An 11,606-nucleotide genomic window follows, 5' to 3' on the forward strand; every position below is an offset into this window, starting at 1 on the left:
AAGGAAGGGCCATGCTTGGGACTGCCGCAGCTCTGAGCCTTTTCTTTCCTTTTAGGGCTTCTTTTCCTTTCCCCATGGTGACTGCACCATGTGTTCCATACCAAGCCCAGTGGTGCCGTGCCCCCACTGCACAGCACAGGGCTGGTGCACACAAGGGATGGGTATCCTTGCTCTTAATCTCTCTCTATCTCCTAATTAAATATTGATGGTAGTTAAATATTCATAGAACATTTTGGCTCAGAGTTTTTATCTGTCTTCAGGCATACGTGAGGTCTTTGATGTGTTATTTTTCTGGTCACCCAGGGTCCCAGAAGCCTCCAGACTTGTCAACACTCTTTTGAGGATTTTTTTTCCCTTTTTCCACATGTGGTGAGTAAAGAGTTTCATTTTTGATCCCCTGCTTCCTTTTACACCATATTCTCTTTCATATTCTTTTTCCCAGTGTGGAACAGCTCGTGCACCCCCATACCCAGCATTTCCCACTGATGTTGAGCAGAGCCATATGTCCCTAGTTGGATCTCATATTCCACGTTGATAGCGATGCCATGGGACACAGAGATGGGGCTTATGTCCTTACACCTCCTCCATCCCAAAAAATACCCCAAATAATTCCATGAGGGCTGGCAAGCTCCACCTTACCCCCAAAGATAAGGCCACAAAGCCACAGGGCTGGATGAGACCTACTCTGAGCATCTCATCTCCCCCAGGCACCAAAGCCCCTCGGTGGTCCCCTCCAGCTGGGTGTCACCCTTGAGCCCCAGCAGCACCCACAGAGGGTGATGGGTGGAGGGCAGCACCGTTCCTTGAGCAGCACTGACATCTTGTGCCAAAGGGAGGAAAAACAGCAGCTGAGGCTCAGGGAGAAGATTACCAACCCGGCAGGACATTTTTCTCCCAAGGCCAGCACAGGCAGAAGGAAACTGTGAAATGATAACAAATAAGATGAAAAAAAGAAAAACAAACTTCCTACTGCTTGTCTCCATCGGTAATGCTGCGTCCAGCACAACAATCCTTGGCTCTCACTTTCCCCTGTGGAGCCACAACGTGTCCAGCTGAAGGAACAGAGGAGAGGAAGGTTTTTCCCACGGCCTTCCCAGAAAACACTTGCAGAAGCACTTAAGGGAAATTTCCCATAGCGATGATCTCCTGCAGAAGGGCAGTGCTGCACAGAGAACAACCTGGCTGAGTTCCCCATCAATACCATTCTTTGTTCCCCACTGATGTCATTCTCTGTTCCCTATTGATGCTGTTCTCTGTTCCTTATTGATGCCATTCCTTGTTCCCTATCAATTCCATCCCCTGCTCTCCATCACTTTCATTCCCTGCTGCCCATCGATGTTGTTCTCTGCCCCCCATCGCCACCAACCTTGGCTCCTGCGCCTGGAGAAAATCCAGCCCAAAGAAAAAGCACTGAGATTTCTGGCTGACACCACAGGCACTGCAATGCTGGAGGCACACAGAGAGCCCACCAAGGCCCCAGGGTGAAATTTTGGACTAATTTTAACCCCAGTTTCCCACTGCAGAGGATTTCATGAGCATCTTACTTCATCTTTTTGGGTTTTTTTCCACTAATTAATGCTGCCTCTTGGCTCTCAGGCTGCTGGGAAACGATGTGTGTGCAGCCTGCAGGCTCAGAAGTCAGAGTGCAGATAAGGAGGCAGGGAGTGTCTTTGGGTTTGGTTTTGAAAGGCCAAAGTTAGGGAGGAGGAAGATGACACTCAGCTCGAACAGCCCAGCCCTGATTGTTATCTCCAGCAGAGGAGTTTGGTGTGAAATCAGCTTTCAGCCATGATGCCGGGGACCAAAGGACACAGAAATGAGTCACCAATACACAGTGGGGTTCCTGAGGCAAGCAGCTAGCTTGGACAGGAGAACCACCAAGGACAGAGCATCCCAAGGAGAAGGCAACAAAGATCCTTCCCCAAGTAGTCTGGAGAGAAGCCATCATCACAAAAGCTTTTTGCCTTTGTTTTAGGAGCTTTGGGAACAGCTCTGCTATGGGGTCTGAGCCTGCAGCCCACTGCAGACCCCAGGGCTGCTATTTTGGGTGGAAAACCTTTCTTTTTGGGAATGCCCTCCCCACTACGGGAGTAAAGGACACCCACAGCCCAGCACTGGGAAGGGGGAATGCCCCAGCCCGGCCACCAGCCATGCACCCCAAAATCAACAGGTGACCCCAATACAGTGCAGATTTACAGCATAGCAACCCAATTCCATTGGTTTTGCTCAGATTTTGGTTTCTGGGCTGCCTTAACCTGGTGATGTGGATGCATCCCTGCTGATCACTCATGACTGATGTTTGTGAATTTAGGACTTGGCTGTGACTTGGTGTATTCTCCCCTGGACAAGGACAACACCATCTGTTCTGTACTATTTCTAAATGGTTTCAGTTCCCAACAGCACTTGGGAACAGAAGATGAGCCCATCCCCACAGGCTCTGGGCAGGCAATGCCTTGGGGGCTGCAAGCCCACTCCCACTCCTTTGACCACCCAGGTTTCAGGATGAGGCTCCGATCCTTATGGGGTTTTCCAGCCACAAATAGAAACCACCACTTTTTGAGGAAGATAAAGGCATGTCTGCAGGTTTGCAGCTGCTCTCTCTGCACGAGTGTGGGTTGTGGCCACAGTGACTCAGAGCCACCTCTTCACTGGGACAGGTCTCAGACCAGGTTCAATAGAAACCATCTCCTCCAGCAGCGGGGGAAGTCCCAGGTGGCCACAGGGACAGCAGGAACCTTGTCAGCCCATAGGAAAGAAATAGCACAACCGGAGTGTGCATTAAGTGCTTATCTCACCATCAGCCTCAGCAAGGTAATGGAAACACTGCTCTGTTCCAACCGAGACAGAGAGTTTAAAAGGAGAAGAATAAATCAAACAAATCCTTATGGCTTTATGGAAAGCAGACCCGACCTGTCAGAGTGGCTTTGATTACAGACATTAGTTTGGATGGCCCAGCTGCTGCAGCCATCCTGTCCCGCAGGCACTGCACTTAGATCTCCGTCCCCTGGGGTTATCGATCAAATGGAACGAGGAGCACTGCAGCATCAATAAAGCTTGGGTGAACACACTGGAAAGAGCAGTGTTGCTGAATTCTGCTCAGTGCAGGGCTGAAGTACTGCCCCAATCCAGCACCGGGCTCAAGGCAGAAGGAGGCTGCAGGAATGGGAGCAGCATCCTCAGACTTTCCCAACCCAAAGCATCCCATGCGTGAGGTTTTTGACAATGGGCCTTTCCCAGTCCATTGAAACTTCTTCATTTTCCTTACGTTTCTCTTTCCTTTCCTTAATGCAGAGAAAATACCATCACTCAGGAGTTATTTCCTGTTTGGAAACAACTTGTGCTGGAGAGGGTCCAGCAAAGCCTGTCTGAGATTTCCCCTTGGCCACATCCAGGATAACTTGTGCTACTGAAAGCAGATCCTGGGGCAGCACCTTGCCATGCTGTCACCAGGGTGAGAATGGGGGCTCAATATGGCTTGGCAGTGAGGTTTCAGCCTCTCCTGCTCAGCCAGAAGACCTCAGAGTGCGGGGATGAGATGGGGGAAAGGGATCCAGGGAGGGAAAACAAAGACAGGAGCCTACACCTTCCCAGCATCATCTGTTTCCCTCTGCTCCCTGGGCTGGGACAAGATGGAAGTGGAGAAATTAAACCAGTGCTGGGCTGATGGTGGGATGGGACACAGAAACATAGAACATCCCTTTCCTTGCACCCTGGGATATCCTACAGTCCCCTCACTGCACCCTACACATATACACTCCATCACAGCAGTCTGGGAGATTTCTGCAGCCAAAAGCTTGAGACTGATTTCTGGGAAATAGCTTTGGAGAAGAGAAAGCAGAGGAACGCAGAAGTACTGGCGGTCACTGCTGTGGAGGTGGTCACAGCATTCTGTGGGGATGATCACAGCCTTGACCAGTATCCACAGACCTGAGATCTGTGCCAGCAGGGACTCACATCTGTGCATATCTGCCAGCATCTGGAGCTGTCTGGGCTGGAGAAGAGGGGGATTTGGGACAGCTGTGGGCAGGCAAAGACCACTGGGGAAGCCCAGTCTAGTCTTTGCTATTTCCCAGCTCATCGTGGCCAAGAACATGAGCTGCTTCTCTGGCCTTGGGGATAAGAAGTGGAAACACCTGCCCAGCCTCACCCAGCCCCACCGGGCCCCAAAGTCCCCTGAACTAGCACAGGGCCATGCATGTGCCTTCTGCAGCTGAGCAAAGGCTATTTACTTTTTAGTAAATTTATTTTATAAATAGGCTATTTTATTTTTATTTTTAGAGGAGAGTGTCAGAACAGGGATTGGCCATTTGCCTCCCCACTGAGACACAAATCAGTGAGATGCAAATCATTACTGTGCTTCCATGGACTGGCAGCTCCTGCCAGCTGTGATGTATGGTGGGAGCATGTCTGGCTGTGTGGGACCCTACACAGCTCTGGACGCTGTCCTGTCCCATGCACCCCTCCATGGCCATACAACCTGCCTAGGAATTGAGGTGCAGAGCCAAACGGGGAGCAACATGGCCACCAGCCCCAATATTGCAGGAAGAAGTTTAGAAAATCCCAAGCCCCTCAGTCTGAGAGCAGGTTTTTCCTCCTCAGACCGTTCTGGGAGGGGAAGGATATCACCCTCTCTCTGTTCTTTGGGACATGTCCAGTGACCAGGTCCTCCCCCTATCCACGCAACTACTGACCTCATGGGAGCCAGCACTGCTGCTGCTCCATAAAAGAAGCCCAGAAGTCCAATCCCAAGCAGAAGGGAGAGTGAAGCAGCCCGCAGCCCTCCTACAGCCCGACATGGCCAAGGCAGCTGGGGCCTTCTGCGTCCTCCTCCTCCTCACTGCGCTGTGCTGCCACAGCCTGGCCCAGAGTGAGCGCGGCCACCTGCGGGACCGGGGATGGGAACGTCAGGGAGAAGGGAGGGGTGCATGGGGTTTGCTTTATGCAATGAGGCTGGGATGGGAACTGGGGGCCTCCAGGCTGAGCTGAGCTCTCATTCTCCCCCCAGGAGCCCCAGCTGTGCCTGACAAGTGCTGCTTCAACTTTCATACCAGAAAGATCAAAATGGACAACATTGTCGCCTGCTATGCCACCAGCCCTCAGTGCCCACACCGAGCTGTGGTGTGAGTATCCCTGCCCCCCTGGTGGGATCAGCATGGCAGTGAGTGAGTGCTGATGGAGGACTCGCTGCCCTCAGATCTCCTGGGTTAGGGGACTTAAATCCATTTCTTCTCTCTGCACAGCTTCAAGGTGAGGAATGGCAAGGAGATCTGCACCCCAGCGGACAAGATATGGGTGAAGAGGTATCAGCAGAGGTTCCAGGTCAGCTCCTACTCCATCCCCAGCTAGAAGAGCCACGGGAGCAGTGCAGGGCCCTTGAAGGCAGCCTCACCACAGAGATGGGGGGACCAGGAGCAATACGAGTCCTCCCCATCTCAGCCCTGCGCTGTATGGATAAGCAGCACTCACCTCCATGTTTTCTTTCTATTCATCCCACTGTGAGATCCTGGAGCTCTTAGCATCACTGTGCACAGATTTCTGTATCTCCTGCATCTCTCGCTCTTCTCCACCCTGAGACCATGGCTGGACTGGGTCTTAGGCAGGGGACAACTGCTTTGCATGTCAGTGACACTGTACTTCTCGAGCTTTTTGCAGTGCAGGGGTTAATAGGGAGTAGCATCACTAACGTTTCTTGTACAGCCCTGTGAACAGAATTAAACTCAACCTTGTGTATGCAAACATCTGGCTGTGCAAGTGTCTGGGGAGCAGAAGAGTTTCTGCTCTTGGCTTGCTTTGAGTAAGAAATGTCAGCTGTGAGAGCTGAACTCAGTAAAGGGCTGGGAAGAGATGATGTTGTGGTCATTCTACTTAATTCCTTTTTGGGAAGGATTTGGGAGTACATAGAGTCAAGCAGTGTCTACATGGGACCTGGGGAAGCCACTTGCAAGAGGAGCAAGAGATGAGCACACCTCTGGGTGCCAAACCTGAAAAGAGGGGTCTTCCCTTGCTCTTCATCAGCCATCCCCAGACAAAATTCAACTTGAGCTGCACAGTTAGGCCCTGGTAACAGCTCATACACCAGGGTTGCCATGAGGAGATGCAATGGCCATGGCCTCTGACATGGTCACTGTGATGGGCACAGCCACCACCATGGCTGCCATGACAAACATGGCCACAATTACAGGTATAGCCACCACTATGGGCACCATGATGGACACGGCCACCACTATGGGCAGCACTACAGGCACAGCCACCACCACCATGGGCAGCACCATGGGCATGGCCACCACCATGGGCACTGTCATGAACATGGCCACCACTACGGAAAACACCATGGGCACAGTCAAAACCATGGGCACTTGGCACACAGCCATAGGGTCTGGGGTGGGCTGGCCTGAGCTGGATGCAGTCACTGCCAAGCCAGTCACCTCAGCACAAAACTGCAAGAGCAGCATCACAGTCAGGATGAGTTTTGAACATAAGCTCACCCAGGTCTTCAGTGAGCATGACTATCATCCTGTGTGGTTTGTCGGTGGCAGCAACTGAACCCAAAATAGACTGCAGGCTGCTACGCATTGCAGCAGCACAGGACCGTGCTCACAGACTTTCCAGAAGCCCTCAAGCACCACAGGCTGGGTGTGAAGATGGGCTGGAACAGCACCAGCCAGGGAGAGGAATTTCCATCCCCCAGTTGCCCTTTAGTAATAGAAACAAGTGGTTCTTCCCCTGGGGAGAGTCCAGAGCTGTCATGGAAATCCTGGCCTGGGGCTATATAATGCTGAGGTACAAGCAGGTAGCACTCAGCAGCACCAAACCAGCAAGTGCTATTGGTTCCTGGAGCTGACAACCACCAAGATTAGACATGAAGATCTTCTCCTTGGCCATGGTCACTCTGCTGCTCGCTGCTGTCTGCACTGAGAGCTGGGGCAAGTCCTGTAAGTACCAACACGGAGTCTTAACCCATGTCCTGCTGCAGGTTTGGGGTTGGGGATGGGGAGCCCCTGCTTCTGCTGTGGGCTTAAGGTGCCAAGGGGTCAACACTGGCTTGGAAGATGTTTCTTAAAGACAGCTCATTCTTGGGGATTTCTTGTCGGAGAGGAATATGGGGGCAAACCTGCAGAGCTGGAGACATGGCAGGGATCCTCATGGTGGGGGAAGTGGCTGGGGTCAGGCATGGGACAGCACCAACCCCTTTCTCCTCTCAGTCCGCAGTTCCTACAGCTCCTGCTGCTACAAGAACATGTTCATCCGGAGGGAAATCAACACCTCGCTCATCCGCAGCTATCAGGAAACACCTCCAAACTGCTCCCGCAGAGCCATTATGTGAGTCCCTGAGGCCCCAGCCTTCATCCCCAGCCTTCCTCCCCCAACCTCCCATGCCCAGCCTTTCTCCACCACCCTTCCTCCCCAGTCTTCCTTCCCACCACACTCCTCGCCCTCAGCCACCCTGCCTGTGCTTTCACTTCCCATTGCAAATGTCCACAATAAGCCCCTCTCAGGATGCTCTGTGCTGAGTTCTGTCCACATGTTCCTTCTCCCCTCAACACTTTATTTTAAATCTTCCAGCAGCCCCTCATTTCAGCAATAAAAATGGGAAGGAAACCAAGGTTTAAAAGGGATTTGAGGCTGCTAGAAGTCAAAGGTTTGGGGGATGCTAGGAAGGATGCTGCAGGGTAGGGAAAGACACTCCAGCTAACCCAGCCCCTCTACCCACAGCGTGGAGCTGAAGAAGGGGAAGAAGTTCTGCGTGGACCCTGCAGAGGGCTGGTTCCAGCAGTACCTGCAGGGAAAGAAGCTGAGCAACACCTCAACGTGAGCTGCCACCAACACCAGCTCCATTTCTATGTACCCTGCCATGACCTGTCAGAGCCTGTAATGTCTCATTAACTTATGGAGCCAGCTCTGCCTTGTCCCCATCTGTCCCACTTCACACTACTGTACAGCTCTGCTGAGATTTAATAAAGCTACTTGTTCTGACCTGCACCTGTGTGCCTGTAGTGAGATATGAATCCTGCACTGGGAAAGAGAGGTTGCGTTGGGGTTTGCCTCACTGTGAGGACCTGGGAACAGCCCAGAAGGCATTAGGAAATGTGAAACCAGAATGGTGAAGGTTCTGTATGCCCTCCAACAGTGTAGATCCTGCCTGGGTGTGGGTTTAAGGGTGGTCAGCACAGCTGTTCACTCCATGGAATGTTGATTTTGGCTGATGTTGAATGGCAATGGAGAAATGTTGGGTTTGAGGGGATTCACTGCAGGGTCAGCACAGAGCAGACAGGTGGGTTTCATGAGGCATCAAGAGCTGGCCAGCCCCCACTGGACACTAAAGCAGAAACTGAAAGAGATGGCCCAGTGGCCAGCACTTCCCCTTTCGTAGCTTTATTTCTCCATTTCAGCAAAACTGAAGGAATTCTGAGATAATTTCTTAGTTATTATGTACTCATCTTTATTCCTTGAAACCCTGTGCCTGCCCAGAGGCTGGGGAATAAAAGTGGCAGCACAGCAGAGGCCGAGCATTGTGCAGAGCAGAGCCCTGCAGCCACCCAGCTCCAGCCCTGCTCACTGTGCCAATGTCCTGCAGACCATGAAGGGCCCCGCAGCCATCCTGACCGCTCTGCTCCTCCTGGCCCTCTGCTCCTCGGCTGTGGCCCATCTGGGTGAGTCAGGTCTCACTGTGTTCCTCTGTCTGGGTGTCCGTTCCTCCCTGGGAGCCCCATCCCCATGGATGGGACCTTCATGGTGGGCTGTGGGGGACTGCCACCCGTGCTGGGGCTCAGCCTTGGAGATGGGTGTCTAGGGGTGTCCTTGGGGGATATGACATAAGGGGGTGATTGTGTGATGGGAGATCCTTGTAAAGTCCCAGGTAGGGCACCTGTGGGGTCTCACCGGGGCTCTCTTTTTCTCTCCCACAGATGAACTACCCACAACCTGCTGCTTCTCCTATGTTCAACGTCCCATCCCACGCAACATCATCAAGTCCGCCTACATCACTAGCAGCAAATGCCGCCTGCCAGCGGTGATGTGAGTAGCCAACCACAGCTGGGGTGGTTGCAGTGTAACACCAGAGCATCATGCTACAGTTTCAAGGGTGGTTGAGAGGGGATAAGAGTGTGACTGTGGACATGTGGGTGCTGCCTGCAGGACCAATCATCGTGCAAACCTAACGCTGGTTTTCACCTTGCAGCCTGGTCACCAAGAAGGGGAAGGAGATATGTGCAAACCCCGAGGAGTCCTGGGTGCAGAACCACCTGGAACTGTTCCAGAACGAAGAAAACTGACCTTTTATGGAATCATAGAATCATAAAATGGATGGATTGGAAGAGACCTCGCAGCACACCCAGCTCCAGCCCCTACTCTAGGCTCTTGCACCCCCCCTTCCCCAGACTCTGGCTGCCCAGGGCCCATCCAAGCTAGTCTTGGGCATCTCCAAGCCTGGGGTACCCACAGCTTCCCTCCTATCTGTCCCAGCAATGCTAAGGAAGTGAAAATACAGAGATGATTCAGAACACACCAAAATGCTTGCCAAGAAGTCAGGAGCTCTGATGCCTAAGTAAAATTCTTGCATTTGAAAACACTCTGCCTCTCTGTTGAAGCCCACCACCAAGCAGGACGGTTCCATGGAAGCAGCCAGGTTGCAGAATTAAGGATACTCTGCACAGCTGTTCCCTTCATGTCATACTCATTTGTGTTGATGTCAGATGGCAATGGAGAAATATTGGCTTTGAGGGGATTTGAGATTTGTTTTCCTTTCCCAGCAAAGAGCAGGGAGTTAATGCTGATGGCTGCAGAAGGAGGGGTGCCTGGTGGCAATGAGGATATCAAGTGGTCAGCAAATTGCTGTCAGGGATGAAGGAAATTGAATCACGTGTGTCGGGCACTCATGTCACCAAATTCCCTAGAACAGAGAAGTGCATGAAAGCACAGCTGCTTTTGAGCTTGTGGAGTGCAATCAGGATGGAGCAGCCTTCATCTACCCAACTCCCATTGGGGCTGCAGCCATGGAGCTCCACATCCCAGCCTGGCTCTCATTGCAGTATCAGTGCAGAGCACCAGGGTTGGTATCACATGTGCCCCACTGGGCACTAAAACAGAATCTGAAAGCAGTGGCTCTATGGCTGGTGCTTCCCCTTTTTGCAGCTTTATTTCTGCAGGGGTTCTGAAATAATTTCCTAGTTATTATGCATTCATATCTTTCCCTTGACACCCTGTACACGCCCAGCAGCCAGGGGATAAGAGTGGCAGTGCAGCAAGGGCTGAGCATTGTGCAGAGCAGAGCCCTTAAGCCAGCTGGCTCTAGCCCTGCTCCTTGTGCCCATGTCCCACAGCACCATGAAGGGTTGTTCTGCATCTACCCTGGCTGCTCTTCTCCTCCTGGCCCTCTGCTCCTCGGCCACGGACTCCTTTCCTATTGACAGTAGTGGTAAGTTGGGTCTTACATTTCCCTCTTGGGGCAGGAGGCACTGTCCCTACTTGGTAGAGTTATGGGTTATGGAGAATCCTAGTCCCCATGGATGGGACCAGCATGGTGCTGAGTGTGGGCAATTGCCACCAATGCTGGTGTTCAGCTTTGGATATGGGGTCTTCTGGGAGATATGACGTGAGTTAGGGGTAGCTGATGGCAAATCCTCAGCGAGCCCCATATACACCATCTCACCATGGCTCTGTTTTCCTGAACCCACAGATGACATCCCCTTAAGCTGCTGCTACAGGTATGTGTCACGTCCCATCCCTTACAACTTCATTGCCTCTGTCTATGCCACCAGCAGCATCTGCTCCACGCCAGCAGTGATGTGAGTATCCAGCCGGGGTTTGGAGTACAACACCACAACTGTGACACATAGGTGGTCACGAAGAGATGGCAGTGTGGTTGGGGACATGTGGCTGCTGCCATGCAGACCCAGCACCTCATTGCCCCAGTGGTGCTTTTCTCCCTGCAGTGTGGTCACAAAGAAGAAGAGGGAGATATGCGCAGATCCAAAGCAGTTCTGGGTGCAGGCACTCCTGGAGCTATCCAGAACAGAAAAGTTGCTCTCCCACCGCTGTGAAGGAAGTGAAAACACAGAGATGATGTACAAAACATCAAATGCTTGTTAAGGAATCAGGAGCTCTGATGCCTAAATAAATCTCCTTGCACTAGAAAATTAGGGATGATGTGGTTTATTTGCGACACCATCTTCAGTCCACATCCTTCCATGACCTGTGAGTTGATGTGTCTCCAACTCCCTGTTGAAGCTCATTGGCACCCATCAAAGCCTGGTGGGCAGATATGGGCATCCCAAAGCCACCCCTCAGGGCCCCCAGCACCCAAGGGGCACTCACACCCCCACCCCAAGCTCTGCTCATTGTGACATTGGCACCGCATCACCAACACCCACGTTCTCACTGTGACATCACAATGTGCAGGGCTGTTTCACACAGCGCACGCCCGTGTCCCCCCAATCCCGGGTACCTCTGGATCGAGGAAGCAGCACCACTGCTTTGCTCCAGAAGTAAAGCCCAGGAATGGAGCTGAGGTCTCGACGCCTCAGTGCGCCACAACCCAATCCTTCCACCCGCCGCCCTGCAGCACGGCCCAGGGCACGGGCAAGGCCCGAACGGGTGCCGTCCCCCCC

The 11,606-nt window shown here is 52.5% G+C and overlaps 3 protein-coding genes across 3 annotated transcripts; all 3 read left to right on the forward strand.

The window, feature by feature from the left end:
- The first annotated feature begins 4,739 nt into the window (after window positions 1-4,739).
- LOC104913852 (C-C motif chemokine 13) lies at window positions 4,740-5,742 on the forward strand. Its single transcript, XM_010721745.3, has 3 exons — window positions 4,740-4,867; window positions 5,006-5,120; window positions 5,241-5,742. Exons 1-3 carry the CDS (start codon window positions 4,795-4,797, stop codon window positions 5,344-5,346), a joined length of 294 nt encoding a protein of 97 aa, XP_010720047.1. The 5' UTR covers window positions 4,740-4,794; the 3' UTR covers window positions 5,347-5,742.
- A 963-nt stretch (window positions 5,743-6,705) lies between these two features.
- On the forward strand, window positions 6,706-7,980 carry LOC100548721 (C-C motif chemokine 3). The gene is made up of 3 exons (XM_003212445.4): window positions 6,706-6,932; window positions 7,203-7,320; window positions 7,714-7,980. Exons 1-3 carry the CDS (start codon window positions 6,860-6,862, stop codon window positions 7,811-7,813), a joined length of 291 nt encoding a protein of 96 aa, XP_003212493.1. The 5' UTR covers window positions 6,706-6,859; the 3' UTR covers window positions 7,814-7,980.
- Window positions 7,981-8,428: 448 nt separating this feature from the next.
- LOC100544108 (C-C motif chemokine 3) lies at window positions 8,429-11,135 on the forward strand. The gene is made up of 5 exons (XM_010721746.3): window positions 8,429-8,651; window positions 8,907-9,015; window positions 9,179-10,414; window positions 10,676-10,784; window positions 10,932-11,135. Exons 1-3 carry the CDS (start codon window positions 8,429-8,431, stop codon window positions 9,270-9,272), a joined length of 426 nt encoding a protein of 141 aa, XP_010720048.1. The 3' UTR covers window positions 9,273-10,414; window positions 10,676-10,784; window positions 10,932-11,135.
- Window positions 11,136-11,606: the final 471 nt, after the last annotated feature.

The sequence above is a fragment of the Meleagris gallopavo genome, chromosome 21 (genome assembly GCF_000146605.3).
Source record: "Meleagris gallopavo isolate NT-WF06-2002-E0010 breed Aviagen turkey brand Nicholas breeding stock chromosome 21, Turkey_5.1, whole genome shotgun sequence".
In the NCBI taxonomy this organism is placed as follows: domain Eukaryota; kingdom Metazoa; phylum Chordata; class Aves; order Galliformes; family Phasianidae; genus Meleagris; species Meleagris gallopavo.